Source organism: Scyliorhinus torazame, chromosome 9, assembly GCF_047496885.1.
Source record: "Scyliorhinus torazame isolate Kashiwa2021f chromosome 9, sScyTor2.1, whole genome shotgun sequence".
In the NCBI taxonomy this organism is placed as follows: Eukaryota; Metazoa; Chordata; class Chondrichthyes; order Carcharhiniformes; family Scyliorhinidae; genus Scyliorhinus; species Scyliorhinus torazame.
The window spans coordinates 91812460-91831707 of NC_092715.1; the positions used below are offsets into that span (position 1 = coordinate 91812460).

The window sequence follows — 19248 nt, forward strand, 5'->3', positions numbered from 1 at the left end:
GTAGCCCTTTCTCCAGTGCAGCCACCATTGACATCTGGCGAGGCGGACAAGGACCTCGATTTTGAGATGCACGATGCCGACTCATCGGACCCTCGAATCGGACATGCAGACCGTGCCAACGGAGGTCACAATGGATTTGGTGAGGGCCGCCGACCCCCGCACCATGGACCCACCCAGGCGTTCGGGGCGGAAATGTCACTTCCCGGTCCGTTACAACCCGTCGTGCCCAGCACAGTGAGCACTTGAGAAACAGCCCGAGCAAAGAGGGCAAAGGAAATTTCCCCTCCAGCCATTGAGATGGATGCCATATCGGACTTGCGGTGGTAGGGGTGGGTGTGCGTGCATGTGATATAATCCGATTGGCGGCCACGAGGTCTGCAACATCAGAGTCCCATGGCCTCATCTGAATATGATCTTCCCAGATGAGGAGGCGGAGCTAGAACCCTTAAGCAAGGGTTCCATGGGATATAATAACCCCCGCCCAAGTGTGGGCCGGACGCGGGAGACCCTTTCGGGAGTAGTAGTTATATCTAGTAGATTAAATAAATATTCGGTTAACTAACAGTCTTCGCTTTCGTGTGGTCGCTCGCCTGGACTTTATACTTTCAGACTTGGTAAGTAGCTGATTAGATAATGTATTAACTTATCCTTAAGTAGTAATATGCACATGTAAATTTATTTTCTTGACAAACTTAGTTTAGCACAGACTTTTATTGCATGACAAAGATATTAAACTTTTGACTAAATGAACACGTCTTTTGTCAGGCTAACCTTACCATTGTACGATCCAATGGCCATTTAGGCCGAGTCCGCCTGTGGTATCAGACATTCAATGGGACTGCACTAGGTGGCATGGATTTCACCGCCAAGTCTGGACAATTGTTATTTGAACCAAGGGAACAGACACAGTGGATCCCAATTGATATTCTCGATGACAATATTCCTGAAGGCCCTGAACATTTTTTCGTAAGCATTCTTAAAGTAGAACTGCTATCAGATAGGTAAGTAATAAAATTATGCAATTGAGTAATGTTATAACTCTGAAACTGGCTTTGAGTGTAGTTGAAAATGTTGGGGCAGTCTATTCTGTACATTCTATTACCCAGTTAACAAGAACAAAGAAATGTACAGCACAGGAACAGGCCCTTCGGCCCTCCAAGCCCGTGCCGACCATGCTGCCCGACTAAACTACAATCTTCTACACTTCTTGGGTCCGTATCCCTCTATTCCCATCCTATTCATGTATTTGTCAAAATGCACTTAAAGGTAACTATCGTCCCAGCTTCCACCACCTCCTACGGTAGCGAGTTCCAGGCACCCACTACCCTCTGTGTAAAAAAACTTGCCTCGTACATCGACTCTAAACCTTGCCCCTCTAACCTTAAACCTATGCCCCCTAGTAATTGACCCCTCTACCCTGGGAAAAAGCCTCTGACTATCCACTCTGTCTATGCCCCTCATAATTTTGTAGACCTCGATCAGGTCGGCCCTCAACCTCCGTCGTTCCAGTGAGAACAAACCGAGTTTATTCAACCGCTCCTCATAGCTAATGCCCTCCATACCAGGCAACATTCTGGTAAATCTCTTCTGCACACTCTCTAAAGCCTCCACATCCTTCTGGTAGTGTGGCGACCAGAACTGAACATTATACTCCAAGTGTGGCCGAACTAAGGTTCTATACAGCTGCAACATGACTTGCCAATTCTTATACTCAATGCCCCGGCTAATGAAGGCAAGCATGCCGTATGCCTTCTTGACTACCTTCTCCACCTGTGTTGCCCCTTTCAGTGACCTGTGGACCTGTACACCTAGATCTCTCTGACTTTCAATACTCTTGAGGGTTCTACCATTCATTGTATATTCCCTACCTGCATTAGACCTTCCAAAATGCATTACCTCCCATTTGTCTGGATTAAACTCCATCTGCCATCTCTCCGCCCAAGTCTCCAAACAATCTAAATCCTGCTGTATCCTCTGACAGTCCTCATCGCTATCTGCAATTCCACTAACCTTTGTGTCGTCTGCAAACTTACTAATCAGATCAGTTACATTTTCCTCCAAATCATTTATATATACTACAAACAGCAAAGGTCCCAGCACTGATCCCTGCGGAACACCACTGGTCACGGCCCTCCAATTAGAAAAGCATCCTTCCATTGCTACTCTCTGCCTTCTATGACCTAGCCAGTTCTGTATCCACCTTGCCAGCTCACCCCTGATCCCGTGTGACTTCACCTTTTGTACTAGTCTACCATGAGGGACCTTGTCAAAGGCCTTACGGAAGTCCATATAGACAACATCCACTGCCCTACCTGCATCAATCATCTTTGTGACCTCCTCGAAAAACTCTATCAAGTTAGTGAGACACGACCTCCCCTTCACAAAACCATGGTGCCTCTCACAAATACGTCCATTTGCTTCCAAATGGGAGTAGATCCTGTCTCGAAGAATTCTCTCCAGTAATTTCCCTACCACTGAAGTAAGGCTCACCTGCCTGTAGTTCCCTGGATTATCCTTGCTACCATTCTTAAACAGAGGAACAACATTGGCTATTCTCCAGTCCTCCGGGACATCACCTGAAGACAGTGAGGATCCAAAGATTTCTGTCAAGGCCTGAGCAATTTCCTCTCCAGCCTCCTTCAGTATTCTGGTGTAGACCCCATCAGGCCCTGGGGACTTATCTACCTTGATATTTTTTAAGACGCCCAACACCTCATCTTTTTGGATCTCAATGTGACCCAGGCTATCTATACACCCTTCTCCAGACTCAACATCTACCAATTCCTTCTCTTTGGTGAATACTGATGCAAAGTCTTCGCCCATTTCCTCTGGCTCCACACATAGATTCCCTTGCCTATCCTTCAGTGGGCCAACCCTTTCCCTGGCTACCCGCTTGCTTTTCATGTACGTGTAAAAAGCCTTGGGAGTTTCCTTAACCCTATTTGCCAATGACTTTTCGTGACCCCTTCTAGCCCTCCTGACTCCTTGCTTAAGTTCCTTCCTACTTTCCTTATATTCCACACAGGCTTCGGCTGTTCCCAGCATTTTAGCCCTGATAAATGCCTCCTTTTTCTTTTTGACGAGGCCTACAATATCTCTTGTTATCCAAGGTTCCTGAAAATTGCCGTATTTATCCTTCTTCCTCACAGGAACATGCCGGTGCTGAATTCCTTTCAACTGACACTTGAAAGCCTCCCACATGTCAGATGTTGATTTGCCCTCAAACATCGGCCCCCAATCTTGGTTCTTCAGTTCCCGCCTAATATTGTTATAATTAGCCTTCCCCCAATTTAGCACATTCACCCTAGGACCACTCTTATCCTTGTCCACCAGCACTTTACAACTTACTGAATTGTGGTCACTGTTCCTGAAATGCTCCCCTACTGAAACAACGACCACCTGGCCGGGCTCATTCCCCAATACTAGGTCCAGTACCGCCCCTTCCCTAGTTGGACTGTCTACATATTGTTTTAAGAAGCCCTCCTGGATGCTCCTTACAAACTCTGCCCCGTCTAAGCCCCAGGCACTAAGTGAGTCCCAGTCAATATTGGGGAAGTTGAAGTCTCCCATCACCACAACCCTGTTGTTTTTACTCTTTTCCAAAATTTGTCTACCTATCCGCTCCTCTATCTCCCGCTGGCTGTTGGGAGGCCTGTAGTAAACCCCCAACATTGTGACTGCACCCTTCTTATTCCTGATCTCTACCCATATAGCCTCACTGCCCTCTGAGGTGTCCTCCCGTAGTACAGCTGTGATATCCTCCCTAACCAGTAGCGCAACTCCGCCACCCCTTTTACATCCCCCTCTATCCCGCCTGAAACATCTACATCCTGGAACGTTTAGCTGCCAATCCTGCCCTTCCCTCAACCAGGTCTCTGTAATGGCAACAACATCATAGTTCCAAGTACTAATCCAAGCTCTAAGTTCATCTGCCTTACCCGTAATACTTCTTGCATTAAAACACATGCACTTCAGGCCACCAGACCTGCTTTGTTCAGCAACTTCTCCCTGTCTGCTCTGCCTCAGAACCACACTGTCCCTATTCCCTAGTTCTCCCTCAATGCTCTCACCTTCTGACCTGCTTCCGTGCCCACCCCCCTGCCATACTAGTTTAAACCCTCCCGTGTGACACTAGCAAACCTCGCGGCCATGATATTTATGCCTCTCCAGTTTAGATGCAACCCATCCTTATATCGGTCACACCTGACCCGGAAGAGCTCCCAGTGGTCCAGATAACGGAAACCCTCCCTCCTACACCAGCTGTTTAGCCACGTGTTTAGCTGCTCTATCTTCCTATTTCTAGCCTCACTGGCATGTGGCACAGGGAGTAATCCCAAGATTACAACCCTAGAGGTCCTGTCTTTTAACTTTCTGCATAGCTCCCTGAACTCCTGCTGCAGGACCTCATGCTCCTTCCTGCCTATGTCGTTAGTACCAATATGTACAACGACCTCTGCCTGTTTGCCCTCCCCCTTCAGGATGCCTCTGAGAAAATGGTAGTTTAAACAGCGCAAGTAATTTAAGAGAATGTATACACGAAAATAGCATTTACCCAGTGGCAGATACATTTGCACCTCCTGCACTGGATCAGTGTAAAAGAGTTTCTCTTGGATCTGAAGTGTTGTCCTGTTTCACCATTCAATGTGATCATGGCTAATCTTCGTCCTCAACTCGACTTTCCCACCCATTCTCTATCTCCGCCTTAAATGATCATCTTGTCCTGAGACTGTGCCTCTAATGTTCTTTGGTTCTGTGTAAGGCCTTCTTCCGTCGTTATGTTAGAATTAACTGCAAATTGTTTTTTTTTCTAGGTTATAGGTAATCACTTGGTCATTTTTACATTACACGAAATGTGTGATAATGTGGCTTTACTCCAGGTAGTTAACAGCAAGATTTATATTTTATGGCTACACAGGATCGTTTTTCCTTTTTTGAGTGTAGAGAATGATGATTCAGGAGTAACACTTTGGCAGTGGATTCTCCACAGCCCGACACCAGCAGTGTGGTTCATGATGGGGTGGAGAATCAAGCGTTGGGTTAAAAATATGATCGACGTCTGGGGAATCGCTGGAGAAGTTCTACCGTGCGCTCCTGGTGTTGGGGAGGAACTGTAATTGCCCGCAAGTTTCGGCCAGCGACCACACGGAACTTATGATCCGGGTCTCATTTGTTGCAGGTATGCTGTCCTCCCAAATCCGCCAGCGATTTCTGGAGAAAGAGACACTAGGCCTCAAGGAGGCATGGGCCCTTGCTAGCTCCCTTGATATGGCCTCCCGAAACACCCGCGCTTACATCCCCGACCGCGTGGCAGGCCCTTGGGCAGCGTGGATCACCCCCCCCCCCCACCCCCCCCCGCGACCGACTCCGATGCATCCCCCATCCCCCCACAAGTTTGTGCTGTGAGACTGCCAGGCAACCCCCGGGTGCCCCGCTGCTATTTTTGCGGGCAAGCCAAGCACCCCCAACAGCGCTGTCTGGCCCGCTCGTCCCTCTGTAAAGGATGCGGCGAAAAGGGCCACTTTGGGGCGGTATGCCAGGTTCGGGCGGTCGCTGCGGTCTTTGGGGGCGAATCGGGACCGCCACCACAACCCTCTCCACGCGGCCAACGGGCACCGCCATCTTCCTCCTTCAGGGTCACGCATGGCCTCCGGGCGCAGCCAACTTGTCTCTCGGACACCACGTGTGATGGATGGGCGCCGACATCTTGTGCACCCCCAGCCATGTGCGACCAGTGGGCGCCGCCATCTTGGCTGGACTCACAGGACCCCGACTCGGATTACCACACACCGCCAGAGGAGACCATCCAACCTCTGCCACGACTAGCCTCGGTGACCCTGGACCAGTCCCGGCCCCGAACATTCTCGACTGCAACGGCGACCGTGCTCATCAATGGGCATGAAACATCCTGTCTGATTGACTCCGGGAGCACGGAGAGCTTCATTCACCCCAACACAGTAAGGCGCTGTTCTCTCCCCGTTCACCCAGTTAACCAAAAAATCTCCCTGGCCTCCCGGTCTCATTCAGTGGAGATCAAGGGGACCATAGCGAACCTCACGGTCCAGGGAAAGGAGTTTAATAATTACTGGCTCTACATCCTTCCCCACCGCTGCGCTGCCACATTCCTAGGGTTAGATTTTCAATGCAACCTCCAAAGCTTAACCTTTAAATTCGGCAGCCCTGTACCCCCCCTCACTGTCTGCAGCCTTGCGACCCTAAAGGTCGATCCACCTTCCCTGTTTGCGAACCTCACCCCGGATTGCAAACCCATTGCCACCAGGAGCAGACGGTACAGTGCCCAGGACCGGACCTTTATTAGGTCGGAGGTCCAGCGATTACTGAGGGAAGGTGTCATTGAGGCTAGCAACAGTCCCTGGAGAGCTCAATTAGTGGTTGTAAAGACCGGGGGAGAAGCATAGGATGGTCATCGATTATAGCCAGTCCATCAACAGGTATACGCAGCTTGACGCGTACCCTCTCCCTCGCATATCCGATCTGGTCAACAGGATCGCACAATACAAGGTCTTTTACACAGTGGATCTAAAGTCCGCCAACCACCAGCTCCCCATCCGCCCTAGCGACCGCAAATACACTGCTTTCGAAGCAGATGTGCGGCTCTACCACTTCCTAAGGGCTCCCTTCGGTGTCACTAATGGAGTCTCGGTCTTCCAACGAGAGGTGGACCGAATGGTTGACCGGTACGGTTTGCGGGCCACGTTTCCGTACCTCGATAATGTCACCATCTGCGGCCACGACTAGCAGGACCACGACACCAACCTCCAAAAATGCCTTCATATCGCAAAAATCCTTAATCTCACATATAACAAGGATAAGTTCATGTTCAGCACCGACCGTCTAGCCATCCTCTACCACTGTGTAATGCGAGGACACCACCCCCGCCGGACTCTATTTTTAACAGGGGGTGAATGTGGTAGTCGGTATTAGAGGTATTATGGTACCCTGTAATGCTGTAAGACCATTGGTGTAGGAGGTGCTGTTTTCATTGGTTCAGCCTGCCTGCTGGCTCCGCCCAGTAAGGCGGAGGAGAAGAGCCCGTTTCTCCCCAGCAACTGCCTTCTGAACCTGCGCTGTGGGGGAAACATCTAGTGTCATAAAGCCTTCAATTGTCTCCAATCTCGCTTCTGGAGTTATTGATCGCGCATCACATGCAAAACCATGATTTGCATGGATTTAAATACAATTAACGGGCTGGACTCCCGATGCTCCACCCCTCTCAGGCGGAGTCTCAAGGGCGTGAATGGGTGCAAGTATTTGTGAGCGGGGCATGGGCACCATGGCCATGGAGGTAGACCAAGAAGGTAAGGAAACTATCCAAAGTTTTCTGGCTTGCTGTGGGGTGTACTCCTGGACCTCAGAGTAGCGGGGAATGAATTGAAAGCAATTGCGTGGACTCGGAGTGTTCCCCTCAGGATTAGGGTGCCTTGGCTGAGACTTGCCAATGTTGCATTAAATCATTTAAAACCAACCCCCCAGCTGAAGCTTACAGGCCCCTGGTTATTGAGACCACTAACTGTTCACAGTATTCTGTATTTTCTTTGAGGGCTTCTGGTCATAGAATCTACATAGAATCATAGAATTTACAGTGCAGAAGGAAGCCATTCGGCCCATCGAGTCTGCATCGGTAATGGAAAGAGCACCCCACCTAAACCCACACTTCCAACCTATCCCAGTAACCCCACCTAACCCTTTTGGACTCTAAAGGCAATTTAGCATGGCCAATCTACCTAACCTGAACATCTTTGGACTGTGGAAGGAAACCGGAGCACCCGGAGGAAACCCACGCAGCCATGGAGAGAACGTGCAGACTCCACACACAGTGACCCAAGCTGGGGCTCGAACCTTGGACCATGTAGTTGTGAAGCAACTGTGCTAACCACTGTGCTACCGTGCTGCCCACGTGCTGGTCATGTGAATCACCACCCTGGCTGCCCCTCCGGAAATCCTCATACCCCAGCAGTATCATGAAGGGGATGGGTATGACCATGCTTAATCACCAGCCTACCAGGTGTTGGCACTCAGTGCACGCGTTAGAAGCACAGCCCCACAGCAGAGGAAGCAGGGAATTAGCAGAGCTTACCACAAACAAAGGACACATGCACTGTGGCTGTTGGAGCCCTCCCTGGCACACAGTCCCTCGGTAAAAGCCTCACCAGTGACATTATCAGCGAGCTTACCCCTGAGGATCACAAGATGGCAAACATTCAAGGAGTGCATGAATGAACTGTAACAATTGCTTATTCCTGTCTGCAAAAGTAAGCTGGGAAATGTGGCCAACCATGGTTTACAAGGGAAATTAGAGATGATATTAGATCCAAGGAAGAAGCATAAAAATTGGCCAAGATGGATTGGGAGCAGCTTAGAATTCAGCAAAGGAGGACACAGAGATTAATTAAGAAGGGGAAAATAGAGTATGAGAGTAAGCTCATGGGAACATAAAAACTGACTGTAAAAGTTCTTGTGGTATGTGAAGAGAAATGATTGGTGAAGACAAATGTAGGTCCCTTACAGTCAGAAAGAGGGGAATTTATAATGGGGAACAAACAAATGGCTGACCAGCTAAGTAGATACTTTAGTTCTGTCTTCATGAAAGAGAACACAAATAACATACCATAAATGTTAGGAACGGTTCCGGGTGCGGCGATGCTCAGCTAAGCCGCGCGTTTCGGCGGCTCCAGCTCCGACGGACCTTTGGGCTCTTTTTGAGAGCCCCAAAGGGAATTTGTTTTTGGCAAAACCCGGTGTGGGGTGAAGAAATAAGGAGTCCCCCCCCAGTGTGCAGGAAAAAGATCGGTGGTGGTGGCCAGATCACGAAGGATCCTCGAGGGCAGCGGCAGAGGGGGGTAAAGAAAAGAAGGAAGCAAGATGGCGTCGGAGGGAGGCCAGGCGACATGGGAACCGGATCAGGAGGAATTCCTCAGAAGGTGTGTGGAGGAGTTAAAAAAGGAGGTGCTGGCCCCGATGTTGCTGGCAATCGATGGGCTCATAGAAACACAAAAGGCCCAGGCGATAGAGCTCCGGGTGGCGAAGGAGAAGGTAACTGAAAACGAGGATGAGATCCTGGGCCTAGCGGTCAAAATGGAGACGCACGAGGCGCTACATAAGAAGTGCATCGAAAGAATTGAAGTCCTGGAAAATAGATCAAGGAGAAAGAACCTCCGGATCCTGGGTCTCCCCGAGGGAGTGGAGGGAGCTGACGGCGGGACTTACGTGAGCACGGTGCTACATTCGCTAATGGGAGCTGAGGCCCCCTCGGGCCTCTTGGAGGTGGAAGGGGCTCACCGGGTCCCTGCAAGGAGACCAAAGGCTGGAGAACCACCAAGGGCGATGGTCGTGAGATTTCACCGCCTCAATGACAGAGAGGTTGTTTTGAGCTGGGCCAAGAAGGTACGGTGTATGGGAGAATGCAGTGATACGAGTGTATCAGGACTGGAGCGCGGAGGTGGCGAGAAGGAGAGCGAGTTTCAATCGAGCCAAGGAGGTGCTGCATAAGAAGAAAGTAAAGTTCGGGATGCTGCAGCAGGCGCGATTATGGGTCACGTACCACGATAGACACTATTATTTTGAAACGTCGGAAGAAGCATGGACCTTCATCCAAAAAGAGAAACTGGACCAGAACTGAGGGACTGATGTTGGGGGGGAAACGACAATGCTGATGTATAAAAATGTAAACTGGGGAAAGGGAGGTTCACTGTATCGGGACGGTCTTTGACGGGGGGGACACTGAGAAATGTGGGCACCGGTGGGGAAAAAAGGGACATAGGTGGGGGATGGGGAATGGGAACGGGGCTGTAGGGGGAGCTGCACCATAGGGGGCGGGACGGTTCTAGGAAAGCGCGGGTCTTTCCCCGCGCTAGAGAGATGATGGCGGGAAGACAGGCGCAAGGAAGATGGGAGTTCCACACACTGAGGGGTCAGGGAGAAGCCGGGGTCAGTTGAAGTCAGCTGACTTTCGGAAGCAATATGAGGGGAGTAACCATGCTAGATGGGGATCTAGCGGGGGGGGGGGGGGGGGGGGAGGGGGGGGGATAACTGGGTTGCTGCTGCTGAGATCGAAAGGGAGCTGGTAAGAGAAGAGGTGGTCAGGGCAGGAATGTGCCGCCTGGGGGACTGGTGGGTGCGCGGGACCTGGACATGGGACTGGCCCAGAGTGGGTGATGGCTAGTCGACGGGGGGGGTGATGGCTAGTCGACGGCGGGGAGGGGGGGGGAGGCCCCAATCCGGCTGATCACGTGGAACGTGAGAGGCCTAAATAGGCCGATTAAGAGGGCCCGAGTGCTCACGCACTAAAAAGGACTGAAGGCAGACGTGGCCATGCTTTAGGAGATGCATCTGAAGGTGGCGGATCAGGTTAGGTTAAGGAAAGGATGGGTGGGACAGGTGTTCCACTCAGGGCTGGACGCAAAGAATAGAGGGGTGGCTATATTGGTGGGGAAACGGGTGTCGTTCGAGGCTAGGAATATAGTAGTGGACAACGGTGGCAGATATGTGATGGTGAGTGGCAGACTGCAGGGAATGGAGGTCGTGCTGGTCAACGTCTCTGCCCCGAACTGGGATGATGCGGGATTTATGAAGCGGATGCTGGGACGTATCCCGGACCTGGAGGTAGGAAACTTGGTAATGGGGGGGGATTTCAATACCGTGCTGGACCCAGGGTTAGATAGATCTAGATCCAGGACCGGAAGAAGGCCGGCAGCGGCCAAGGTGCTTAGGGGGTTTATGGACCAAATGGGGGGAGTGGATCCGTGGAGATTTGCTAGGCCGCTGGCCAAAGAGTTCTCCTTTTTCTCCAATGTCCATAGGGTATACTCCCGGATAGATTTCTTTGTTTTGGCTAGGTCACTGATTTCGAGGGTGGAAGGAACGGAGTACTCGGCCATAGCTGTTTCAGACCATGCCCCGCACTGGGTGGATCTGGAACTAGGAGAGGAGAGGGAACAGCGCCCACTCTGACGACTGGATGTGGGATTATTGGCGGATGAGGGTGTCTGTGGGAGGGTACGGGGATGTATGGAAAGGTACCTGGAGGCCAATGATGATGGGGAGGTCCAAGTGGGGGTTGTATGGGAAGCGTTGAAGGCGGTGGTGAGGGGAGTGTTGATCTCCATCAGGGCTTACAAGGGGAAAACAGGCCAAAGAGAGGGAGAGATTACTGGGGGAGATTTTGAGTGTGGATAAAAGATATGCGGAGGCCCCGGACGAAGGTCTATATAGGGAGAGGCGAAGACTCCAGACGGAGTTTGACCTGCTGACCACAGGGAAGGCAGAGGCACAGTGGAGGAAGGCACAGGGGATGAGATACGAGTATGGGGAAAAGGCGCGTCGGCTGCTGGCCCACCAGCTTCGTAAGAGGACAGCGGCGAGGGAAATAGGGGGAGTTAGGGATGAAACGGGAACTACGGTGCGGAATGTAGGGAAGGTAAATGAGGTGTTTAAGACCTTTTATGAGACGTTATATAGGTCCCAACCCCCGGAGGGAAAAGAGGGGATGCAGCAGTTTCTGGACCAACTAAGGTTCCCGAAGGTGGAGGAGCAGGAGGTGGCAGGTCTGGGAGCGCCAATTGGGGTGGACGAGGTGACTAAAGGGTGGGGGAACATGCAGGCAGGGAAGGCCCTGGGACCAGACGGGTTCCCGGTGGCATTTTATAGGAAATATGTGGACTTGCTGGCCCCGCTGCTGGCAAGAACCTTTAACGAGGCCAGAGAAGGGGGACTCTACCCCCGACAATGTCGGAGGTGACGATATCACTAATCCTGAAGCGGGATAAAGATCCACTGCAATGCGGGTCTTATAGGCCTATCTCGCTCCTGAATGTGGACGCCAAGTTGCTGGCAAAAGTGCTGACAATGAGGATAGAGGATTGTGTCCCGGGGGTGGTGCACGAAGACCAGACAGGGTTTGTAAAGGGGAGACAATTGAATGTCAACGTGCGACAGCTATTGGGGGTGATAATGATGCCCCCAGCAGAGGGAGAGGCAGAGATAGTGGCAGCAATTGATGCAGAGAAGGCATTTGATAGGGTAGAGTGGGAGTACTTATGGGAGGTGCTGAGGAGGATTGGGTTCGGGGAGGGGTTTGTCAGCTGGGTTAAACTCCTCTATGGAGCCCCAGTGGCAAGTGTAGTCACAAATCGGCAAAGATCGGACTATTTTCGGTTGCATAGGGGAACAAGGCAGGGGTGCCCTCTGTCCCCATTACTGTTCGTGCTGGCAATTGAACCACTGGCCATAGCGCTGAGAGACTCTAGGAAATGGAGGGGGGTGGTTAGAGGGGGAGAGGAACACCGAGTGTCACTCTATGCAGATGACCTACTGCTGTATGTGGCGGATCCAGTGGGGGGGATGACAGAGGTTATGCAGACATTGAGGGAGTTTGGAGACTTTTCGGGATATAGGCTTAACATGGGAAAGAGTGAGCTTTTCGAAATACACCCTGGGGTCCAGAGTAGAGGGATAGATGGCCTGCCGTTAAGCAGGGCGGAAAGAAACTTCCGATATTTGGGGATTCAGATAGCCAGGAGCTGGGGAACTTTACACAAACTCAATCTGACTCGGCTGGTGGAGCAGATGGAAGAGGATTTCAAAAGGTGGGATATGCTGCCGCTGTCACTGGCAGGCAGAGTGCAGGCGATTAAGATGATGGTCCTCCCGAGGTTCCTATTTGTGTTTCAATGTCTCCCCATCTTGATCACCAAGGCCTTTTTAAAGAAAATAGATAGGAGCATTATGAGTTGTGTGTGGGCAGGAAAGGCCCCGAGGGGAAGGAGGAGGTTCCTGCTGCGTAGCAGGGACAGAGGGGGACTGGCGTTGCCGAATTTGGGTGACTATTACTGGGCCGCCAATGTGGCGATGATCTGCAAGTGGATGATAGAGGGAGAGGGGGAGGCGTGGAAGAGGCTGGAGATGGTGTCCTGTAAAGGAACGAGCTTAAAAGCACTGGTGACGGCGCCGCTACCGCTCTCCCCGTAAAGGTTTACCATGAACCCAGTGGTGGCGGTAACATTAAGTATCTGGGGGCAATGGAGGCGACAGAAGGGTGTGTTGGGAGCCTCGGTGTGGTCCCCGATCAGGAACAACCATAGGTTTGCCCCAGGGAGGTTGGACGGAGGGTTCCAGAGCTGGCACCGGGCAGGAATTAGGAGAGTGGGAGACTTATTTATAGATGGGAAGTCTGCGAGCTTGGGAGCGCTAGAGGAAAAGTATGAGATGCCTCCGGGGAATATCTTTAGGTCTATGCAGGTGAGGGCGTTCACGAGACAACAGGTGAGGGAATTTCCGCTGCTCCCGACACAGGGGATCCAGGATAGAGTGCTTTCGGGGGTGTGGGTCGGGGAGGGCAGAGTGTCCGAAATATACCGGGAGATGCGAGAAGAGGGGGAGGAGCTGGTAGAAGAGCTGAAAGGAAAATGGGAAGAAGCGCTCGGGGAGGAGATTGAGGAGGGTTTGTGGGCTGATGCCCTAAGTAGGGTAAATTCCTCTTCCTCGTGTGCCAGGCTTAGCCTGATCCAATTTAAGGTGCTACATAGAGCACATATAACGGGAGCGAGGTCGAGCAGGTTCTTCGGAGTGGAGGACAGGTGCGGGAGGTGCGGGGGAAGCCCGGCGAACCACACACATATGCTTTGGTCGTGTCCAGCATTGGAGGAGTATTGGAGGGGAGTGGCAAGAGTGATCTCGAAGGTGGTGAAGGTCCGGGTCAGGCCAGGCTGGGGGTCAGCTATATTTGGGGTAGCGGATGAGCCGGGAGTGCAGGAGTCGAAAGAGGCCGATATTGTGGCCTTTGCGTCCCTGGTAGCCCGGCAAAGGATTTTACTCATGTGGAAGGAAGCGAAACCCCCCGGCGTGGAGGCCTGGATAAACGATATGGCAGGGTTCATAAAACTGGAACGGATGAGGTTTGCGCTGAGAGGATCGGCTCAGGGGTTCTCCAGGCGGTGGCAACCGTTCCTTGACTATCTAGCGGAACGATAGGGGAAAATAGATAGCCAGCAGCAGCCCAGAAAGGGGGGGGCGGGGGGGAGGGAGGGAAGGGGGGGGCAACTTGTTTTTGTTCTAATTGGAGGGGAGGGAGGGGGGAGCACCATTTTTTGTTACTTTGTTAGTTCGCTACTTAACTTAAACAATGTTATCTGTTAGTTATTGTGTTACCGTTTTTATTGATTTGTAAGGGGGAAAAATTGTGTTTGAAAACTTTAATAAAATATATTTTTTTTAAATAAATGTTTGGAACACAGGGTTTAATGAGAGGGAGGAATGAAGGAAATCAGTATTAGTAGAGAAATGGTATCGGGAAATTGATGGGATTGAAGGCTGATAAATTCCCAGGGCCTGACACTTCCAAGAGTACTTAAGGAAGTGGCTCTAGCAATAATGGATGCATTGGTGACCATCTTCCAAAATCCATGGACTCTGGAGCAGCTCCTACAGATTGGAGGGTAGCTAATGTAACCCGACCATTTAAAAAGGGAGGTAGAAAAAAAACAGGGAATTAAAGACCAGTAGTGGGGGAAATTCTAGAATCCATTATCAAGGATTTTAGAGCAGAGCACTTGGAAAACTGTGGCAGGATTCAACAGAGTCAGCATGGATTTATGACAGGGAAATCATAGTTTCATAGAGGTTTCATAGAATTTACAGTGCAGAAGGAGGCCATTCGGCCCATCTAGTCTGCACCGGCTCTTGGAAAGAACACCCTCCCCAAGGTCAACACCTCCACCCTATCCCCATAACTCAGTAACCCGACCCAACACGAAGGGCAATTTTGGACACTAAGGGCAATTTATCATGGTCAATCCATCTAGCCTGCACATCTTTGGACTGTGGGAGGAAACCGGAGCACCCGGAGGAAACCCATGCACACAAGGGGAGGATGTTCAGACTCCACACAGACAGTGACCCAAGCCCGAATCGAACCTGGGACCCTGGAGCTGTGAAGCACTTGTGCTATCCACAATGCTACCGTGCTGCCCCCAGTGCTTGACAAATCTACTGGAATTTTTTGAGGCTGTAACTAGTAGAGTTGATGAAGGGGAGTCAGTATTTATGGTTTATTTGGACTGAATTCTGAGGAATTTAAACAAAGTACCACATAAGAGATTAACGTGTAAAATTAAAGCGCATGGGATTAGGCATATTGAAATGGATAAAAAAACTGGTTGGCAGACAGGAAACAAAGAGTCGGAATAAACAGGTATTTTTCCAAATGGCAGGCAGTGACTGGTGAGGTACCGCAGGGATCAGTGCTGGGACCCCAGCTACTCACAATATATATTAATGATTTAAATGAGGGAACGAAATGTAATATCTCCAAATTTGCAGATGACACAAAGCTGGGTGGGCAGGTGAGCTGTGAGGAGGATGTACGATTTTGAGTGAGTGGGCATATGAATGGCAGATGCAATATAATTTGGATAGAGGTAGTGCAGAGATGGTTTACCAGAGTGATTCCTGGGATGGCAGGCTTGACATATGTGGAGAGATTGAATCGGTTAGGATTGTATTCACTGGAGCTCTGAAGAATGAGGGGGGTATCGCATAGAAACCTATAAAATCCTAATAGGACTAGACAGGGTCGTGCAAGAAGGATGTTCCCATTGGTGGGTAAGCCAGGGGTCACAGTCTGAGGATATGGAGTAGACCATTTAGGACTGAGGTGAGGAGAAATTCCTTCACCCAGAGAGTGGTCGGCCCACGGAATTTGCTACCACTGAAAGCAGTTGAGGACAACATGTATGTTATGAAGAAACAGTTAGATATAGCCCTTGGGGCGAAGGGTAAGAAGCAGTTAGATATAGCCCTTGGGGCGAAGGGTAAGAAGCAGTTAGATACAGCACTTGGGGCAAAGGGTATCAAAGGATATAGGGGAAGGCGGGATCAGTCTGTTGGGTTGGATGATCAGCCATGATCGTAATGAATGGCGGAGCAGGCTTGGAGGGCCAAATGGACTCCTCTTCCTCCAATTTTCTATGTTTCTATGTCTCCAAGCCCTGCCTGTCCACCGGGCCCCTGATCCCACCCATCCTGCCCCTGGCCAGAAAACCTGACCAGCTTCCTGTCACAACCTGTGTGTTAAACCCAGGCTCCACGTAACACTGCAGCTAAGATGACAGTCTCCCGCTCACCCCCATCTGGAGGATCTACCCGTACACCAGACTCTTAGCATAGAGATGAATGACTGCATAATATGAACATCTCCACCACACAACCAGTTTCCACCCTGCTGGTGGGATAACACAAGGCCCACCCAGTGAGTAGACCCACACTGGGAGAAATAGGACACGGGCCACAGAGCCTATTGCTCATACCAGTTGTGGCAGCCACCATTACCCCTGTTGGCAAAGGCGGGTGGTGAGGATAGAGGTTCCCCACACCTCGGGCTAGGTGCTGGTCACCAATGGGGACAGGTGCAGTGTGGACTGTCAAGTTATGTACTCTGGGATAACACAGGCTGCAACTGGATGCAGCCTTAACCAAAAGATATTCCAGACCTTGATGTTAGTTCAATCTGATTTATTGAACCAGTAGCACAGTTAGTACAGTTCTCTGTGAGTTCGACTCTCTGCTAACCTAAGTGTGGTTACTCTGTCTGACTGAACCAGACTAGCTCTTAGCCACGTGCTGGAGGTGTGTACAATATACCCTGACTCACTCTGTAGATGTTCATCAGTGGAAAGAGGCGGAGTGTGAGTACCTCGTGCCTTTTATAGTGAGATACCACCCCTGAGCCTTTTATAGTGAGATACCACCCCTGAGCCTTTTATAGTGAGATACCACCCCTGAGTGTCCTGCCTGCTCATTGGTCATGTCCTGTTCTCTGTGTTCATTAGCTGCCTGCCTGTGCCTGTCTGTATATCATTATCTGCATGTTTGCATATCATGACATGGACGGCATCATCTCGAAGGGGCCGGGGTAGGTGGAAGGAGGTGGACATGTTGAGAGGGGTGCAGCTGTTCAATTCAAGGTGACCATCTAACCTAGTGGCATTGGCTGATCATGGGAATCCTCATCTTGCTGACATTCTCTGTCTCTACTTTTCTCCTTTTTTCTTCCCCCCCCCCCTTCCTGGGCCACAGAGACATGGATTTTGGACTACAGCCAGTTGTGCTCACTATGTGCCTGGCCTGTGCTGTTGTTGCGGATGCACGGTGGCTCGCCTGGCACTGAGAGAGTATGGAGGTGACGAACCTTTATACCTCTGATTCATTCCAGGGCTTGAGTGGAGACCTGTATGGGATCTTGCAAACGGCCATGCAGAGGTGCATCCGCGCTGTAGCGGATGCCCTATGCGCCCGGGCATTGGACTACATCACCTTGAACATGGCCTAGGCCCAATAGGATGCCCAGGCAGCAAGAATTAAAAATTAAAAAAATTTTAAATATAAATTTAGAGTACCCTATTCATTTTTTTTTTCAATTAAGGAGCAATTTAGCGTGGCCAATCCACCTACCCTACACAAATTGTTGTGGGGGTGAAACCCACGCAAACACGGGGAGAATGTCAAACTCCACATGGGAGAGCTGGGATTGAACCTGGAACCTCGTTGCCGTGAGGCAGCAATGCGAACCACTGCTCCGCCGTGCTGCAGGAATTGCTGCCATCGCTGGAATGCCCCGATATCCAGGCATCATGCACGACGTGTACATCCTGCCACACTCATCGGTTCCCAGCACCTTCGAAGCGCTCCCTAAGGTGACAGAGGTCATGGCTAATGACGCCTGTGCAGAGGCCCAAGACCGAGGCGGAGAACCGTTATAATGGCGCTCATGCAGCAACCAGGAACATCATCAAGCGGTGCATTGGTGTTCTCAAGTTGGGCTTCTGATGCATGGACCACTCTGGTGGGCTCTCCAGTATAGCCTCAAGATGGTGTTGAGTATTGTGGTCGCCTGCTGCGTCCTTCATAACATCATGGTGGAGGCAGAGGAAGAATGGCAGGCTTCAAAGGATGAGGATGGTGTCATGGAGGATCCGAGCATGGATCCTGAGCTGGCTGGGCTGGCCGCCCAAGATGTGATCCAAGGCCACTGCTCACTGGAAGACCTCATCACCTCCTGATTTATCAACGAGGAAGCCTGGCCGCTGGCAGCTCTGCCACCTGTCCTGCCTCTTTTCACCCTCCTACCCTACTTCAAAGCCCCCTGCCCCCACCGCACATACATTCCACCTTCCCCTGAGTCTCTCACTCATTCCTTCTCTCTCAGTCCTTCCACCCTATCCCTCTCCCTCCGTCGTGCAGTTCACCTTCCCCCAGCTTTCCATTTCTTCCCACCACCAGAGCTCTCCCTCCCCCCTCCGAGGGTCATACCATCGCCACCGCATGGTGATTGCCCTGGGTTGGCAGTATCAGCAGATCTTGTCCACCTAACGGAGGATGATAACGACTCACTGTGAAATGAGCTCTGGTGCTCTTCGTTGCCTGACAAAGTCCTACTCCTGACTTCAAGAATATCTACCTCTCTCTGCCCAGGTGATCCCTGCATGTGTGCTGACGATTCCTTCTTGCCCCCAAAAACATATTTAATTATGTGTATTTACAACAGGTTTTCCCTTCCCCATTATTATCTTCTATCTACTACACCCATGTTAATTTAAGTATCATCTATCATCCTAACCTTTTGTGCTCTACCGCTCCTCCTAGGTGTTACCCCAGGAAGCACATCAGACTTGGAGGCGGCCTGCTGGTTGTCTCGCCCTCTGCCCTGTGATTCCCTTGGTGATCGTCATCTGGAGGGCCTGGGCCTGGAGGCCCAGTTGACGTTCGGGTGTGACAGGTGACAGCATGTCAGCCTGTTCTGTCCACTGCCCATGAGATGCGCCAGTGTCAGGTGGGGGGGGATTTGGAAGCGCTGAGATGTTCCTGCACCTCCCCTGCAGGAGATGCCGGCATGGGCCCCATCACCTCCTCCTCCCTCGGTGCTCGCTGGCCCCTGGAATGGAGGTGAGGCTGGAGTAAACTCCAGAGGCACCATCGTCACCTGGCTCAGCCAGTCCTGGAGGCCCGTCCTCATCTGAACTACGGTGTTGACGCCCTTAGTCATGGCGCACTGAAGCTGGGACATGTCCCTCAACGAGTGAGCCATGTTCCTCACTGCCTCCATGATATCCCCCACAGCCTTGGTCATGTCCCTCTGCACCTATGACATGTCCCTCTGTGACTTGCCCAGGTCAGTCAGCGACCGGCCAATGCCCTCAGCCATGACTCTTTGTGAATGGGCCAAGCTCTGTGCCCAGG

At 51.2% G+C, this 19248-nt stretch overlaps 1 protein-coding gene across 1 annotated transcript in view; it reads left to right on the forward strand.

Annotated features, from left to right (window-relative positions):
- The window catches only part of adgrv1 (adhesion G protein-coupled receptor V1), a 981490-nt gene that overhangs the window by 460180 nt on the left and 502062 nt on the right, over window positions 1-19248 (forward strand). Inside the window, exon 64 of the mRNA XM_072516264.1 lies at window positions 766-1001. Within this exon, the coding sequence (XP_072372365.1) occupies window positions 766-1001 (236 nt within the window). The remainder of the gene's footprint in view (window positions 1-765; window positions 1002-19248) is intronic.